This window comes from Chelon labrosus (assembly GCF_963514085.1).
Source record: "Chelon labrosus genome assembly, chromosome: 5".
Taxonomy (NCBI): Eukaryota; Metazoa; Chordata; class Actinopteri; order Mugiliformes; family Mugilidae; genus Chelon; species Chelon labrosus.
This window is the reverse complement of record NC_140341.1, coordinates 5,543,867-5,562,691: the sequence shown is the minus strand read 5'-3', so window position 1 is coordinate 5,562,691 and position 18,825 is coordinate 5,543,867. Positions and strand designations below refer to the sequence as shown.

Sequence of the window (18,825 nt, the reverse complement as noted above, 5' to 3'; positions counted from 1 at the left end):
AAGAGCTGGAGGACGGATTTGTGGGGTGGGCTGCAACGAATCACCTGCTGCTTAACGTGGACAGGACCAAAGAGATGGTGACTGACTTCAAGAGGAAGGGAACAGCTCAGCATCCTTGGTAGGGATGTGGAGGTGGTGGAGGATTACAAATACAGTACCTGGGAGTGACCATCGACAACAATCTGAACTGGAGGACCAACAGTACAGCTGTAAACAAGAAGGGCTGCAGCAGACTCTATTTCCTGGGGAAGCTGAGGTCCTTCAATGTGTGCAGCAAGATGCTGGAGATCTTTTACCAGTCTGTTGTGGCCAGGGCCCTTTTCTCTGCTGTGATCTGCTGGGGGAACAGCATTGCAGCCAGTGACGCCAACAGACTGAACAAACTGATCAAGAAGGCTGGCTCCATCATTGGCTGCAGCAGTAAACTTTCGAAGTGGTGGTGGAGGGGAAGACACTGAACAAAGTGTTATCAGTCATGGATAACCCTGACCACCCTCTCCACCACACAATACGCCATAGGCACTGAACCTCTGGAGCTCCATGACACTAGGAAGCTGAGTGGATAAGATGTTGGGTTGTTAAGGGGGGTAGAAACTGTGTGAAAGGACTGTTCATTTAGAAACAACAATGGAGGTACCTTTTATGTGACAATGTTCCTTGTAAAGACTGCAAGAATTGTGTACTGAGGCCAAACGCAGGTTTGAAGACTCCACAGACCCAGACGGTTGTGTATCCACATGAGAGGTAGGGGCCGCCTGTGATGTTCTGAAAGTAAAGGTAGAGGGCAGCTGATGATACCCTGTGCTTTGTCTGATGTTACAGACAAATTAGCTTATTGAGGATCTTAGAAAAACAGCGGTTGTTGCTGTTGATCATCAGGCTGGAAAAGTTTACAAAACCATCTCTGAAGAGTTTAAAATCTACAAATCACAGTCAGACAGATTGTGAACAAAAAGGCAATTAACAATGGAAGAGAGACAGACCATCATAACACTTAAAAATGTAGGTCTTTCCTACAGGGAAATTGCAAAGAAAGTCAAGGTGTCAGTGAGTACAGTTTTCTTCACCATCAAAAGGCACTCAGAAACTGGGGGAAACTCTGACAGGAAGAGGTCTGGCAGACCCAAAGCCACAACTGAAACAGAGGACAAGTTTCTGAGAGTTAACAGCTTGCGTGATAGGCGGCTCACAGGACAACAGCTTCAAGCACAGCAAAAGTTTAGAATACATTTTGGTCTATAAATTGATTCCATGATTTCTTTTTCAACTCAAATTGCTTATTTGTTCTATGCTTTCATTTCAGAGTGCAATGAGACACTAAACTGAATAATTTTCTGTAAAAAACTGGTAAAAGTGTGGTTACCGGTAATGTGTCTTGCTGGTTTTACCACCACCTGCGGTGCCCTCTGATCTGAGACAGTACAGGAGTGTACAGGAGTACAGGAGCCTGGTGAGGGATTTTGTTGTCTGGAGCCACACAAACAATCTACAGCTCAACACCTCAAAGACTAAGGAACTGGTCATTGACTTTGGGAGGGACAGACCCAACCCCAGACCAGTTCTGATAGGAGCAGAGGAGGTGGAGGTCGTGCAGACCTACAAATATCTTGGGCTGTGGCTGGACAACAAACTGGACTGGACGAGCAACACGGGGCAGCTGTACAAGAAGACCCAGAGCAGGATGTACTTCTTGAGGAGGTTAAGATCCTTCAACATCTGCAAGAAGCTCCTGGGGATCTTCTACCAGTCTGTGGTCGCCAGCGTCCTGTCCTACGCTGTGGTGTGCTGGGGTGGGAGCACCTCCAAGGCAGACCTCTCCAGGTTGGAGAAACTAATCAGGCGGGCTGGCTCTGTGGTTGGCACGAGGCTGGACCCTCTGGCTACTGTAGCAGAGAGCAGGACACTTAAAAAACTAACAAGTATCCTGGACAATGCCAGTCACCCTCTGCACACGACCATCAGTAGCCAGAGAAGCACCTTCAGCGAGAGGCTGTTCCTCCCAAGGTGCAGGACAAATAGACTGAGGAACTCTTTCGTCCCCCGTGCCATCAGACTGTACAACCACCACTCACTTGGGGGGAGGAGGACAAAAAGGAAAGGGCCTGAATGACTTTTTTAACTAATCTGCAATAGTAAAGTGCAATAACAGTGTACATGTACAGTCACAATATTTATTTCTCTATTTATGCAACAACCATGCATGTACAGTCAATATTTATTTTTGTATTACTATTTTCATTATTCTTCACTGGGTGTATTGGTATTCTGGGCTTTTTATACTGTTTTCCTACATGTATGTCTGAAAGTGCTGGTTGCGATGGAGATGTCAATTTCCCTGCGGGAACCTCCCAAAGGGATCAATAAAGTCGTCTATCTATCTATCTATCTATCTATCTATCTATCTACAGTTTGCAACACACTGCAATACAGCTGGTGAGGACAGTCTCATTTGTGCAGTTCAGGCTTGTTCAAACACCAAGAAAAGTTCTCAGAGATGTGGATTCCCTGGAACATGAATCTATCGACACATTCCACTGTTGAGCCTATGAATCGGTGTGTCCATTTTGAATTATCCATTTGCTGAATGATGGGGCCCATGGTATTGAGTTTGGTGATTAAATTGGATGGATGGACTGTGTTGAATGCTGAACTGAAGTCGAGGAACAGCATTCTGGCATTATTATTGTTGTCCAGGTGTTTGAGAGCACAGTGCAGTGGGACTGGAATGATGGAGGTGGTCTTGCAGCACATAGGGACACTGGCTTGGGCCAGGGCCAACTTGAAATCCAGTTGACCGGTACAGGGACCAGCACGTGACAGGGGATGCTATCAGGGCCAGCAGATTTAGATGCATTAGTCCTGCTCAGTGCAACATGTGCATTAGCAAGAGAGAGTGTGAGGTGTTGGAGGTCCATAAGGAGCACAGCCTAGGAAGCCGAAACTTGGCTGTCCTTATTGAAGCAAGCATATAAGTTATGTAAGACGTTGATGGGTCAGTAGTCAGAGTTGGCTGCTATTCTGTCCACCCTGTGGGTGAGGCTTCCCACCAGCTGAATGAAGTTAACTGGAGCACTACCGCGGAGCCACGTTTCAGTAAATATCACAATACTACATCCATAACTCTTCTGTGGTTAGCGAAATATTGTTGCAGCTCATCCATCTTGTTCACTAGTGACAGGACATTGGTGAGGAAAATGCTGGTGATCTCTGGAAAGCCAGACAGCAGTCAGGCATTTTAGCAGCAACATTGATAAGATAATCTCAAAATATTTCTTACTCTTGCAGCATATTGCAGGAACTGCCATCTGTGGAATTCTATATTGGCTTATTTTTTCAGTCCCGGTGGTTGCTGCACATGTAGTCACTTAATGATGTACTTTATCTCCCTTTGGACCTTGCTGGTTCATGTGACCTTTCTCAGTGTAACAGTAGAACAATATAAAAGTATATCATACGAAGTTTTCATGCGCTGATGCTAAGACTGTTTTCTGAACGTGTCTATGCCTTCATTAGCTGCACAGACCACATGACGTAAGTGCATTTGTTTAAACTGTTTACCTCTTCAAATTGCATTGCTGATAGTGTTTCATTGCCACGCCTTCTTTCATCTTGGGACACACTAATGACTCTCCATTGTAAATATTTCTTGTGCATTCATAACGTCTCATTTCCCCCCCAAGATTTGATTTCTAACTATTTGTTTTAGAATCATTTAAAATGTGTTAATTGTGATTTGTGTGTCTGAAATGTGCATCTTTTACAAATTAAATGTATGTATTAACTGTGGAAAAAAAGTTGTTTTAAGAAATGTCCTTTTTGAACATACTGTTAACAATCCTCAAGTAAAGTCCTCATTTAATCTATCTGATCAACTTCTTTCTCTCCATAACTCTCACTTTCCTTCTCGCAGCTCTGCTGTTTTCCAGACATGACAAACAACAGTAGTGTGAATCCTTATTATTTTCAGTTCACAGTGTTCACAGACTACGGGCCCCTGAGATATCTTTTCTTCATACTATGTCTGTTGTTTTACATGACTATAATCTTTGCTAATGTTGTTATAATTATAACAATCTGCCAGGAGAAGTCTCTGCATCAGCCCATGTTTATATTCATCTGCTGTCTATCTGTTAACGCTCTGTTTGGCTCGTCTGGATTCTTTCCCAGGTTTCTGATGGATATTCTGTCTGACACTCATTTGATCTCACGTCCGGCTTGTTTCATTCAGATGTATGTTATTTACATGTATATTTCAAGTGATCTTAAATTTGTCACTATCATGGCCTATGACAGATATATTGCTATTTGCCAGCCTTTACATTATCACAATATAATGACATCTAAGATGGTACTAGGTCTGATACTACTTAATATAATCTATTCTGCATGTGTGTGTTTGTTTGGTGTTTTCTTTATTATTCGTTTAACTTTGTGTGGAAACAAACTGGAAAGGATTTTCTGCTCTAACTGGCCTGTGGTACAGCTCACGTGTGAAAAAAGTGATAAGAGTAACCAGATTGTGGGTCAGATATTTACAGCCATGACCTTTATCCCGCTGGTCTTTGTCCTGTACACGTACCTGCGTATTCTGCTTGTCTGCAGGAGAAGCTCGTCTGAATTCAGATGGAAAGCGTTTCAAACCTGTCTGCCTCACACTGTATCATTTTTTGCTATAACGTTCTCTCTCATCTGTGAGCAAACATTTAGTCGTTATACCGCTGTTGAAATGGGTCCAGTCATTGCAATTTTTACATCTTTGGCATATGTGGCCCTTCCTCCCATTACTAATCCTCTAGTTTATGGATTGAAACTGCCACAAATCAGAGCAGTGATTGTTTTGAAGAGCACATCCTGCATCCAAATGTTGAAAGTCAACATGCACATTGTTTGCAGATAACAAACATTCAGTTATTTGTTGCACTCAAATTAAGGAGACATTCATTCATTCATTCATTCATTCATCTTCTGTAACCGCTTGTCCTGTGAAGGGTCACGAGGGGGGGCTTCAGCCTATCCCAGCTGTCATTAAGGAGACAGTGGACTGTTAAAAAAAGAACCTTGTCATTATGTTTTTGGTTGCACATGTTCAAAAGGGTGATTTTTAGAAATTTGAAAAGTTCCCCTCTTTGCAGATAAAAACCCAACATGCAAAAATGAAATGTAACTGGAATTGCAAGACGGTGCTGAAGCTTGTACATCTATTAGTATCTGTGTGGGGAATTGGCTAACTGTCGCCCTCTGCTGCTGCAGGCGCCCCTGCTTGCTGAGAAGGTGCCGTGCACAGAAGCTGTGTGTGAGAAACGGAAAGGGGAGGAGGTCGCGGGCAACAGTTCACCTCTGGGTCTTTCCCAAATTGAATGGACGGGGGGGGGTCCACTGTATAAAAGGGCTCACAGTCAGTCACACCTTGACTTTCTTCCATATAATGCACATTTCATTCATAATATTATAAATACAGCCCTATAATTCCTGCACGTTTTTGTTTTCATGAATTGTGTGAAATGACCAAATAAAAATAGGTAATACAAAATGATTATGTGGTCTACCTATCTATGTTAGAGGTGGAGATTGTGCACCTTCAAAAGTATGTTTCCTGTTGTAATTGCAATAGTTGAATAACTGGAGGTCCTGGGTTTGAATCCATGGGCCGACTGTGCCTTTCTGTGTGGAGTTTGCATGTTCTCCCTGTGTCTGCGTGGGTTCTCTCCGGGTACTCCGTCTTCCTCCCACACGTCCAAAGACATGCTCATTAGGTTCATTGGTGATTCTAAATTGGCCGTAGGTGTGAGTGTGAGTGTGAATGGATGTCTGTCTCTCTGTCTTGGCCCTGCAATGGACTGGAGACCTGTCCAGGGTGTACCCCACCTCTCGTTCGATGACAGCTGGGATAGGCTCCAGCAGACCTGGGGTTGGGGGGTATCGCCCGGGGAGTAATTCAATGTAGAACCGCCACTGAATCTATGCTGCAGTTTCTGCTGCCATCAGTATCTGTGCTGTTCCTCGTTTTTCCTTTAAACTGCACACAAATTTCTTTGCAAATTTTGCAAACCTGTGTGTCTCACATTGTATCATTTTTCACATTTTCTTTCCTTCTTTTCTGTGAACTGTCAATGACTTATTACCAGACTGTTAAAATGAGTTCAGAAATAACAAGTGTTGTATCTTTAACGTATTTGCTAATTCTTCCCATTAATACTCCCCTTGTTTATGGACTGAAACTGGAACTGCCACAAATTAGAACAATGATCTTCTTTAGGGTACACAAAGTAGGCCCCACATCCAAGCTTTGAAGTCTATGTACACATTACTAGCTATTAATGAAGCTTTTACCATCTGTTGTTCACAAAATTAATTTTAATTGTGGTGTGAAATTTTATTTTTTATTGCAGAACGACAACAAAAAAAGAAAACTGCCCATGACATATGATGAATAAGCTACTACTATTGACTTTTTATTTCCTATGAGGGAAACAGATGCAGTCTTAACCTCAACAATGATATTAATATCCAAAGAAACATGTCTTTGTCAAGCTTATACAGTTTGTATGATGTAAATGTTTGGTTGAATTCATTATGTATCAAACAACCTCCAGTGTTAAATCCTCGTCATGTGATTTCTTTCATCAATTTTCATTTGTTATTCATGAATAATGTAATGTGTCTATGATAATTACCCAAATAAAAAATGGTACATATTGTACTCCCCCACTTCACAGTATTTCACTGAAATATGTAGACAGTGTCTTGTCAATACAAAAGGCCACAAAGGGTGGTTTAGGGTGTAGTGTAGGGACTAGAAACGGTTACACACACTAGTAGTTGGGCGCCAGACAGGAGATTAATAAAAAAGTAGAAACTACAGAAACCTATAGAAATCTACCGGCTAGCTATTTATCCTACTTACCTAATCCTACCTACAAAAATGATATCTGTGGAGAAATTAGTATATCAATTATATAATTATATAATTATAAATCAAGGGGACAGGACAGGACAGGAGTCAGGACAGCATCATCCGTACCTCTATTGCTTTTGTAAGCGAACTGGAGTGGATCCAAAACTCCAGCCGCCGTGGAGGTCAGGAGGCCCACCAGAACTTTCTCCATAGTTTTACACAGCATGGAGGTAATGGCAATGACTACACTGTTAAGAATTTTCCTGTGAAATAACAGTAAAGAACTGACAGCAGGGTTGCCATTATGCTACTGTAAAATTAACAAATTTTTACTGTCACTAAAATTTACAGTTTTGTGCTGTTATTGAAAAATACAGCGTTTACTGTTTGTTAAGATTACTTTCACAATACTTTACAGTCAACTGGTTTGTTTAAAAATACATTATCAGTCTTCACAAAATCTACAAACTATGTGCTTTGTGAAAGAACAAATTAGCATGTAATTCATTCATTCATCTTCTGTAACCGCTTGTTCCTGTGAAGGGTCACGGGGTCTGCTGTGGCCTATCCCAGCTGTCATCGGGCGAGAGGCGGGGTACACCCTGGACAGGTCGCCAGTCTATCTCAGGGCTAACACAGAGAGACCGACAAGCATTCACCCTCACACCTACGGCCAATTTAGAATCACCAGTGAACCTAACCAGCATGTCTTTGGACGGTGGGAGGAAGCTGGAGTATCTGGAGCGAACCCACGCAGACACAGGGAGAACATGCAAACTCAACACAGAAAGGCCCAGTCGGCCCATGGATTCGAACCCGGGACCTTCTCGCTGTGAGGCATCAGTGCTAACCACCTCACCATAGTGCCGCTCGAACAGATCCAGCTTCCCGTGTGTAGTTCGGGTTAAATTTCCCAGAATGCAAAAAATACATCATGATACTGTGATTTAGAAGGTTTGGGTGAATGATTAGCGGTAAAATGCTGTATTTTAGGAAAACAGTATAGTTCTGTGAAAAGAACAGTAAATCACCAAAATTTCACAATTTTTGTTTGTATTAACAGTAGAGTGATGTATTCAAAAATGACAGGTTAACACTGTTGGAATTCTGCTGTAAATTAACAGCAATTTCAGGCTAAAATACAAAGTGAACGTCTCCTTTGTCATTTAATAGGTCAGTTAAAATATGTGCTGGATAAAATGTAAAAAATATAATTTGTACAGTTTAATAAGTTAAGCTATTTACAGTTAATAAATAAATAAAAAATAGATGTGCACTCAAGTTTCTGCATTGTCATTGGTTAGTAGCAAGTTCACAGACAATCCAAGTCATCTGTCTGGTTTGGAGCAGGGCGGGAAGTTCAGATTGTGATTCAAGCATGTTTGAGCAGGAGAGTTAGACAGAGTTATGGTCCGGAGTCCTGAGTGAAAGGTGGTTGTGCTGTGGGAAACATTTAAGAGTTGTCATTGAGATCGACTACCCGTGGTCCTGATATTATTCTTCTCTGTGAATTAAATTGTACATTGAGAGTTCGTAGAATAATTTAAAGAGACCCTGTATTTTATTTTATTTATTCATTTTTTTGCATTTGCAAAATCCTCATTTACATATATAACTGTTAGGGTACATTGTTTGCTTACGAACTCAGGCCCAGTCTCATTCTAGTAAACATTCATTTATTATCATTAAACAGTAGATCTGGGTTACACTAATAATGATTCCAAGTCAATATTTTAGATAATCGTGGTCATATCCAAGACTTATTTGAAAACATTAAATTTAAACGGTTAAAATGCTTAAAATTATTGAATTAATAGTTCTGATAGTTTTGTAACGTGGTGAAGTGGTTTAAGAGATTCATGCAGAAAAAATATTAATAAGGTAAGTTTTTATAGCACTTTTTTTAAAGTGGACATTTTTGTCCTTAATGACTCAAGAAGGTAGTAAATTAAACTGATTCCTGAGGGTTAAACAACCATAGGTGTGCATGTGAGCATGAATAGTTGGGTGTACCCCGTCTCTCGGCCGATGACAGCTGGGATAGGCTCCAGCCCCACCGCGACCCTTCACAGGACAAGCGGTTACAGAAGATGAATAAATGCCTGACGGTTAAACATCCATAGACGTGCATGTGAGCATGAATAGTTGTCTGTCCCTCTGTGTTAGCCCTGTGATAGGCTGGTGACCTTTCCAGGGGGTACCCCGCCTCTCGTCTGATGACAGCTGGGATAGGCTCCAGTGGAGGGCTGCTTTTTCCTGTTGAGAAATCTGAGAGAGAGCAGCAGAAAAGTTCTGGCAGTAATGCAACAGGTCATTCTCACACTAGTTACAGGAACCACTCCCAAGGCTGGTGGATGTCCAAACAGTATCTCAAATGAACTGAGATTTACTCTGGACCTGTTCCTCATTCTCATGTACATCAGTACCACAGGCACCACCTGTATCCATGGCATCCCTTAAAATATCCCCGCTTTGTGACACATGGTGCAAACCATGTGTCAACTTAGCATAGGAAGGAAAAAAAGTTTAGGTAGACATGTTTGCCATCAAACTCTAAAAACCAATAAAAAAAATAAAGAATGAAAGCCTTTGTTTCCAAAGTGCAGCAAATGTCATAAACAACACCAAAAGTATAATCTAAGTCAGTATAGATTTTCAACTCCTCCTTTTTCTTCTTTCGCAGTGGCCTTTACACAGTCTGGTAAATGTGTAACCTTTGCCTTTTATGTTAAAGACAAACCAGTACTGACTGTCTGGAAGAATAAGAACACAAAAGAAAACATTTAACAAATCAATAATTGAGAAATATTGTGCGTTAGGATGCACTTGAGATAAAACAGTATATGGATTTGGCACATTTGGCGCTCTTGGCCGGACAGTACTATTTACTGCCTGCCGGTCTTGTTTAAATCTCCACTCTGTAGGTTGCTCCTTTTCTCTTATTTTCTTAACAGGAAAAATAGGAGTGCGTGACAGAGAATTGTCACATGAGATAATCTCAAACTATTTCTTACTCTTGCAACATGTTGCAGGAACTGCCATCTCTGGGATTCCATGTTGGCTTGTTTTTTCAGTCCCAGTGAAAAATTACACATGTAGTCCCTTAATGATGTACTTTATCTCCCTTTGGACTTGGTTGGTTCATGTGACCGTTCTCAGTGTAACAGAAGAATAAGATAAAAGTATATCATGTCAGTTCGATCGAAGTTTTCATGCATTGTTGCGAAGACTTTTTTCTGAATGTCTCTATGCCTTCATTAGCTGCACAGACCACAGGACGTAAGCGCATTTCTTTAAACTATTTAAACTGTTTATGTCACTTCAAATTGCATTGCTGATAGTGTTTCTTGGTCACATTTTTTACTTTATGAAATTTAACATGTGACTGTTAGATTTTGCCTTTCTGTCATCTTGGTGCATTGAAAACCTGTATTCATTTCGCCCTCATTCATTGAACTATGATGTTACTTATGGACACACTGATAACTCTCCATTGTAAATGTTTCATGTGCATTCATAACGTGTCATTTCCCCCCCAGATTTGATTTCTGACTATTTGTTTAGGAATCATTTAAAATGTGTTAGTTGTGATTTATGTGTCTGAATCGTGCATCTTTTACAAATTAAATGTATGTATTTCCTTGAGGATTGTTAACAGCATGTTCAAAAAGGACATTTCTTAAAACCACTTTTTTTCCCACAGTTCAGTCCTCATTTAATCTATCTGATCAACTTCTTTCTCTCCATAACTCTCACTTTTCTTCTCGCAGCTCTGTTGTTTTCCAGACATGACAAACAACAGTAGTGTGAATCCTTATTATTTTCAGTTCACAGTGTTTACAGACTACGGGCCCCTCAAATATCTTTTCTTCACACTATGTCTCTTGTTTTACATGACTATAATCTTTGCTAATGTTGTTATAAGTATGGCAGTATACCAGGAGAAGTCTCTGCATCAGCCCATGTTTATATTCATCTGCTGTCTATCTGTTAACGCTCTGTTTGGCTCGGCCGGATTCTTTCCCAGGTTTCTGATGGATATTCTGTCTGACACTCATTTGATCTCACGTCCAGCTTGTTTCATTCAGATGTATGTTATTTACCTGTATATTTCCTGTGATTTTAAATTTGTCACTATCATGGCCTATGACAGATATATTGCTATTTGCCAGCCTTTACACTATCACAATATAATGACATCTAAGATGGTACTAGGTCTGATACTACTTAATATTATCTATTCTGCATGTATGTGTTTGTTTGGTGTCTTCTTTATTATTCGTTTAACTTTGTGTGGAAACAGACTGGAAAGGACTTTCTGCTCTAACTGGCCTGTGGCAAAGCTTACGTGTGACAACAACTATAAGAGTAACCAGATTGTGGGTCAGGTCTTTATGATACTGTTTCTTAGCCCCCTGGTCTTTGTCCTGTACACGTACCTGCGTATACTGATTGTCTGCAGGAGAAGCTCGTCTGAATTCAGATGGAAAGCGCTTCAAACCTGTCTGCCTCACACTGTATCATTTTTCACGATAATGTTCTCTCTCTTCTGTGAGCAAACATTTAGTACTTATGAAGCTGTTGAAATGAGTCCAGTCATTGCAATTCTTTCATCTTTGGCATATGTGGCCCTTCCTCCCATTACTAATCCTCTAGTTTATGGATTGAAACTGCCACAAATCAGAGCAGTGATTGTTCTGAAGAGCGCGTCCTACATCCAAATGTTAAAAGTCAACATGCACATTGTTAGCAGATAACAAACATTCAGTTATTTGTTGCACTCAAATTAAGGAGACATTCATTCATTCATTCATTCATCTTCTGTAACCGCTTGTCCTGTGAAGGGTCACGAGGGGGGGCTGGAGCCTATCCCAGCTGTCATTAAGGAGACAGTGGACTGTTAAAAAAAGAACCTTGTCATTATGTTTTTGGTTGCACATGTTCAAAAGGGTGATTTTTAGAAATTTGAAAAGTTCCCCTCTTTGCAGATAAAAACCCAACATGCAAAAATGAAATGTAACTGGAATTGCAAGACAGTGCTGAAGCTTGTACTTCTATTAGTATCTGTGTGGGGAATTGGCTAACTGTCGCTCTGCAGGCGCCCCTGCTTGCTGAGAAGGTGCCGTGCACAGAAGCTGTGTGTGAGAAACGGAAAGGGGAGGAGGTCGCGGGCGACAGTTCACCTCTGGGTCTTTCCCAAATTGAATGGACGGGGGGGGGTCCACTGTATAAAAGGGCTCACAGTCAGTCACACCTTGACTTTCTTCCATATAATGCACATTTCATTCATAATATTATAAATACAGCCCTATAATTCCTGCACGTTTTTGTTTTCATGAATTGTGTGAAATGACCAAATAAAAATAGGTAATACAAAACGATTATGTGGTCACCAAGGTGAATTGGTTTTATTATGGAGCAATCCTGTGCCACTGGTCAGGATGAGCCAACCACCTCCCCTGCTAGACAAGACCTGCCATCTACCTACCTATGTTAGAGGTGGAGATTGTGCACCTTCAAAAGTATGTTTCCTGTTGTAATTGCAATAGTTGAATAACTGGAGGTCCTGGGTTTGAATCCATGGGCCGACTGTGCCTTTCTGTGTGGAGTTTGCATGTTCTCCCTGTGTCTGCGTGGGTTCTCTCCGGGTACTCCGTCTTCCTCCCACTGTCCAAAGACATGCTCATTAGGTTCATTGGTGATTCTAAATTGGCCGTAGGTGTGAGTGTGAGTGTGAATGGTTGTCTGTCTCTCTGTCTTGGCCCTGCGATGGACTGGAGACCTGTCCAGGGTGTACCCCACCTCTCGTTCGATGACAGCTGGCATAGGCTCCAGCAGACCTGGGGTTGGGGGGTATCGCCCGGGGAGTAATTCAATGTAGAACCGCCACTGAATCTATGCTTCAGTTTCTGCTGCCATCAGTATCTGTGCTGTTCCTCGTTTTTCCTTTAAACTGCACACAACTTTCTTTGCAAAGTTTGCAAACCTGTGTGTCTCACATTGTATCATTTGTCACATTTTCTTTCCTTCTTTTCTGTGAACTGTCAATGACTTATTACCAGACTGTTAAAATGAGTTCAGAAATAACAAGTGTTGTATCTTTAACGTATTTGCTAATTCTTCCCATTAATACTCCCCTTGTTTATGGACTGAAACTGGAACTGCCACAAATTAGAACAATGATCTTCTTTAGGGTACACAAAGTAGGCCCCACATCCAAGCTTTGAAGTCTATGTACACATTACTAGCTATTAATGAAGCTTTTACCATCTGTTGTTCACAAAATTAATTTTAATTGTGGTGTGAAATTTTACTTTTTATTGCAGAACGACAACAAAAAAAGAAAACTGCCCATGACATATGATGAATAAGCTACTACTATTGACTTTTTATTTCCTATGAGGGAAACAGATGCAGTCTTAACCTCAACAATGATATTAATATCCAAAGAAACATGTCTTTGACAAGCTTATACAGTTTGTATGATGTAAATGTTTGGTTGAATTCATTATGTATCAAACAACCTCCAGTGTTAAATCCTCGTCATGTGATTTCTTTCATCAATTTTCATTTGTGAACAATGTAATGTGTCTATGATAATTACCCAAATAAAAAATGGTACATATTGTACTCCCCCACTTCACAGTATTTCACTGAAATATGTAGACAGTGTCTTGTCAATACAAAAGGCCACAAAGGGTGGTTTAGGGTGTAGTGTAGGGACTAGAAACGGTTACACACACTAGTAGTTGGGCGCCAGACAGGAGATTAATAAAAAAGTAGAAACTACAGAAACCTATAGAAATCTACCGGCTAGCTATTTATCCTACCTACCTAATTCTACCTACAAAAATGATATCTGTGGAGAAATTAGTATATCAGTTATATAATTATATAATTATAAATCAAGGGGACAGGACAGGACAGGAGTCAGGACAGCATCATCGGTACCTCTATTGCTTTTGTAAGCGAACTGGAGTGGATCCAAAACTCCAGCCGCCGTGGAGGTCAGGAGGCCCACCAGAACTTTCTCCATAGTTTTACACAGCATGGAGGTAATGGCAATGACTACACTGTTAAGAATTTTCCTGTGAAATAACAGTAAAGAACTGACAGCAGGGTTGCCATTATGCTACTGTAAAATTAACAAATTTTTACTGTCACTAAAATTTACAGTTTTGTGCTGTTATTGAAAAATACAGCATTTACTGTTTGTTAAGATTTAAAAATACATTATCAGCCTTCACAAAATCTACAAACTATGTGCTTTGTGAAAGAACAAATTAGCATGTAATTCATTCATTCATCTTCTGTAACCGTTTGTTCCTGTGAAGGGTCACGGGGTCTGCTGTGGCCTATCCCAGCTGTCATCGGGCGAGAGGCGGGGTACACCCTGGACAGGTCGCCATTCTATCTCAGGGCTAACACAGAGAGACAGACAAGCATTCACCCTCACACCTACGGCCAATTTAGAATCAGCAGTGAACCTAACCAGTATGTATTTGGACGGTGGGAGGAAGCTGGAGTATCTGAAGCGAACCCACGCAGACACACGGAGAACATGCAAACTCAACACAGAAAGGCCCAGTCGGCCCATGGATTCGACCTTCTCGCTGTGAGGCATCAGTGCTAACCACCTCACCATGGTGCCGCTCGAACAGATCCAGCTTCCCATGTGTAGTTCGGGTTAAATTTCCCAGAATGCAAAAAATACATCATGATACCGTGATTTAGAAGGTTTGGGTGAATGATTAGCGGTAAAATGCTGTATTTTAGGAAAACAGTATAGTTCTGTGAAAAGAACAGTAAATCACCAAAATTTCACAATTTTTGTTTGTATTAACAGTAGAGTGATGTATTCAAAAATAACAGGTTAACACTGTTGGAATTTTGCTGTAAATTAACAGCAATTTCAGGCTAAAATACAAAGCAAACCTCTCCTTTGTCATTTAATAGGTCAGTTAAAATATGTGCTGGATAAAATGTAAAAAATATAATTTGTACAGTTTAATAAATTAAGCTATTTACAGTTAAAAAATAAATAAAAAATAGATGTGCACTCAAGTTTCTGCATTGTCATTGGTTAGTAGCAAGTTCACAGACAATCCAAGTCATCTGTCTGGTTTGGAGCAGGGCGGGAAGTTCAGATTGTGGTTCAAGCATGTTAAAGACAAACCAGTGCTGACTGTCTGGGAGAATAAGAACACAAAAGAAAACATTTAACAAATCAATAATTGAGAAATATTGTGCGTTAGGATGCACTTGAGATAAAACAGTGTATGGATTTGGCACATTTGGCCGGACAGTACTATTTACTGCCTGCCGGTCTTGTTTAAATCTCCAATCTGTAGGTTGCTCCTTTTCTCTTATTTTCTTAACAGGAAAAATAGGAGTGCGTGACAGAGAATTGTCACATGAAATAATCTCAAACTATTTCTTACTCTTGCAACATGTTGCAGGAACTGCCATCTGTGGAATTCCGTGTAGGCTCATTTTTTCAGTCCCAGTGAAAAATTACACATGTAGTCCACTATTTTTTACTCTTGCAACATGTTGCAGGAACTGCCATCTGTGGGATTCCGTGTTGGCTTGTTTTTTCAGTCCCAGTGAAAACTTACACATGTAGTCCCTTAATGATGTACTTTATCTCCCTTTGGACTTTGTTGGTTCATGTGACCATTCTCAGTGTAACAGAAGAATAAGATAAAAGTATATCATGTCAGTTCGATCGAAGTTTTCATGCATTGTTGCGAAGGCTGAACGTCTCTATGCCTTCATTAGCTACACAGACCACAGGACGTAAGCGCATTTCTTTGAACTATTTAAACTGTTTATGTCACTTCAAATTGCATTTGCTGATAGTGTTTCTTGGTCACATTTTTTACTTTATGAAATTTAACATGTGACTGTTAGATTTTGCCTTTCTGTTATCTTGGTGCATTGAAAACCTGTATTCATTTCGCCCTCATTCATTGAACTATGATGTTATGATGTTTTACTCATGGACACACTGATAACTCTCCATTGTAAATGTTTCATGTGCATTCATAACGTGTCATTCCCCCCCCCCCCCCAGATTTGATTTCTGACTATTTGTTTAGGAATCATTTAAAATGTGTTAGTTGTGATTTATGTGTCTGAAACGTGCATCTTTTACAACTTAAATGTATGTATTTTCTTGAGGATTGTTAACGGCATGTTCAAAAAGGACATTTCTTAAAACCACTTTTTTTCCACCGTTTAGTCCTCATTTAATCTATCTGATCAACTTCTTTCTCTCCATAACTCTCACTTTTCTTCTCGCAGCTCTGCTGTTTTCCAGACATGACAAACAACAGTAGTGTGAATCCTTATTATTTTCAGTTCACAGTGTTTACAGACTACGGGCCCCTCAAATATCTTTTCTTCACACTATGTCTGTTATTTTACATGACTATAATTTTTGCTAATGTTGTTATAATTATAACAATCTGCCAGGAGAAGTCTCTGCATCAGCCCATGTATATATTCATCTGCTGTCTATCTGTTAACGCTCTGTTTGGCTCGGCCGGATTCTTTCCCAGGTTTCTGATGGATATTCTGTCTGACACTCATTTGATCTCACGTCCGGCTTGTTTCATTCAGATGTATGTTATTTACATGTATATTTCAAGTGATCTTATATATGTCACTATCATGGCCTATGATAGATATATTGCTATTTGCCAGCCTTTACACTATCACAATATAATGACATCTAAGATGGTACTAGGTCTGATACTACTTAATATAATCTGTTCTGCATGTGTGTGTTTGTTTGGTGTCTTCTTTATTATTCGTTTAACTTTGTGTGGAAACAAACTGGAAAGGATTTTCTGCTCTAACTGGCCTGTGGTACAGCTCACGTGTAACAACAACTATAGGAGTAACCAGATTGTGGGTCAGATATTTACAGCCATGAGCTTTATCCCCCTGGTCTTTGTCCTGTACACGTACCTGCGTATACTGATTGTCTGCAGGAGAAGCTCGTCTGAATTCAGATGGAAAGCGCTTCAAACCTGTCTGCCTCACACTGTATCATTTTTCGCTATAACGTTCTCTCTCATCTGTGAGCAAACATTTAGTCGTTATACCGCTGTTGAAATGAGTCCAGTCATTGCAATTTTTACATCTTTGGCATATGTGGCGCTTCCTCCCATTACTAATCCTCTAGTTTACGGATTGAAACTGCCACAAATCAGAGCAGTGATTGTTCTGAAGAGCACATCCTGCATTCAAATGTTAAAAGTCAACATGCACATTGTTAGCAGATAACAAACTTTCAACTTTCCAAATTTTTGTGTTATTTCTTTTTGCGAGGGGGGGGGGGTGTATCGCCTGGGGAGTAATTCAATGTCGAACCGCCAGCTGAATCTATGCTGAATCTGTTGACTTTTTATTTCCTATGAGGGAAATAGATGCAGTCTTAACCTCAACAATGACATTAATATCCAAAGAAACATGTCTTTGTCAGCTTAAACAGTTTGTATGATGTTATTAAATGTTTGGTTGAATTCATTATGTATCAAACAACCTCCAGTGTTAAATCCTCTTCATGTGATTTCTTTCATCAATTTTCATTTGTTATTTATGAACAATGTAATGTGTCTATGATAATTAACCAAATAAGAAATGGTACATATTGTACTCCCCCACTTCACAGTATTTCACTGAAATATGTGGACAGTGTCTTGTCAATACAAAAGGCCACAAAGGGTGGTTTAGGGTGTAGTGTAGGGGCTAGAAACTGTTACACACACTAGTAGCTGGGCGCCAGACAGGAGATTAATAAAAAAGTAGAAACTATAATTAGATGAATTATTTAGGTGTAGGTGTGTAACCTATAGAAATCTACCGGCTAGCTATTAATCCTACCTACCTAATTCTACTTACAAAAATGATATCTGTGGAGAAATTAGTATATCAACTAGACAATTCCCCTGCGGGAAATCGCGAGAGTGATGCAGTGGCCGCAGCAGTCTGCGATACCATGCTATATTGCTGTGATAGTACGATGCTACGATGCTATGATGATGCTACTATGCCAAGATGCTACTACAATGCTATGATGCTAAGATACTAAGATGCTATGATACTAAGATGCTACAAAGCTAAGATACTATGTTGCTACGATGCTAAGATGCTACAATGCAATTATACTAAGATGCTATGATGCTTTAATGATCACCTGTTCATATAGTCATAATATAATCCTGGTGAAAATATTTGCGACTTACGTTGCAAATAATTTCATGTTTGACTACAAAAAGTAATGGTCAGGTCAAGACAGGTATGAAAGTATTCGCGACTTACGTCGCGAATGTCTTTACTAAGTAGCATGTCTTTACTACCATGAGCAGCAGCTATAACAAAAAGCACAACTCAAATAGTCATTTAAGGCCTGGTTCCTTCTGACTGGATGGGTGTGAGTTTGATGTCATGCAGGGTACAACAAACCAAACAGGATGAGGAGGATGCAGTAGGCCTGGCTGAGAGAGAGAGACACTGAGAAGGGTCGTCCTTTATGCTTCGCCTTCTACAAACTGAAGGGCAGGTACAGGCGGCAGAGCCCTCCCAGCTCCACCTGAAAGCCAGCATCAAATAAGGAAGAGAGTGGGAGGGATCGTCACACCCCCACCAGGATTATATTATGACTATATGAACAGGTGAATTATTATGATTAACGATCAATTATTACAATTTGCTTGTTAATCATAATAATTTTAACAATAAAACTCATTACTCCTACCTGAGCAATAGTTTAACAGTTTACGGCACAGTCTTACAGTTAGAAAAACAATAATATTAAACTTAACACATCCAGGCTGTAACAAGGAATCAGCAATGAAGTGAAGACCTTCAAATTGTCCTGCGAGTCCAGCTCTTCGTCTCATGTTGGACGTCACTGCAGT

General features: G+C 40.3%; 3 protein-coding genes across 3 annotated transcripts; all 3 read left to right on the top strand.

The window, feature by feature from the left end:
- Positions 1–3,781: 3,781 nt before the first annotated feature.
- Positions 3,782–4,908, top strand: LOC311487735 (olfactory receptor 4E2-like). Its single transcript, XM_084544098.1, has one exon. It carries the CDS (start codon positions 3,929–3,931, stop codon positions 4,895–4,897), a length of 969 nt encoding a protein of 322 aa, XP_084400224.1. The 5' UTR covers positions 3,782–3,928; the 3' UTR covers positions 4,898–4,908.
- Positions 4,909–10,683: 5,775 nt separating this feature from the next.
- On the top strand, positions 10,684–11,652 carry LOC311488290 (olfactory receptor-like protein OLF4; the record flags this gene model as incomplete). The annotated part of the gene is made up of 1 exon (XM_084544912.1): positions 10,684–11,652. One exon carries the CDS (start codon positions 10,684–10,686, stop codon positions 11,650–11,652), a length of 969 nt encoding a protein of 322 aa, XP_084401038.1.
- A 4,428-nt stretch (positions 11,653–16,080) lies between these two features.
- Positions 16,081–17,358, top strand: LOC311488526 (olfactory receptor 4E2-like). The gene has a single exon (XM_084545284.1). It carries the CDS (start codon positions 16,220–16,222, stop codon positions 17,186–17,188), a length of 969 nt encoding a protein of 322 aa, XP_084401410.1. The 5' UTR covers positions 16,081–16,219; the 3' UTR covers positions 17,189–17,358.
- The last annotated feature ends 1,467 nt before the right edge of the window (positions 17,359–18,825 follow it).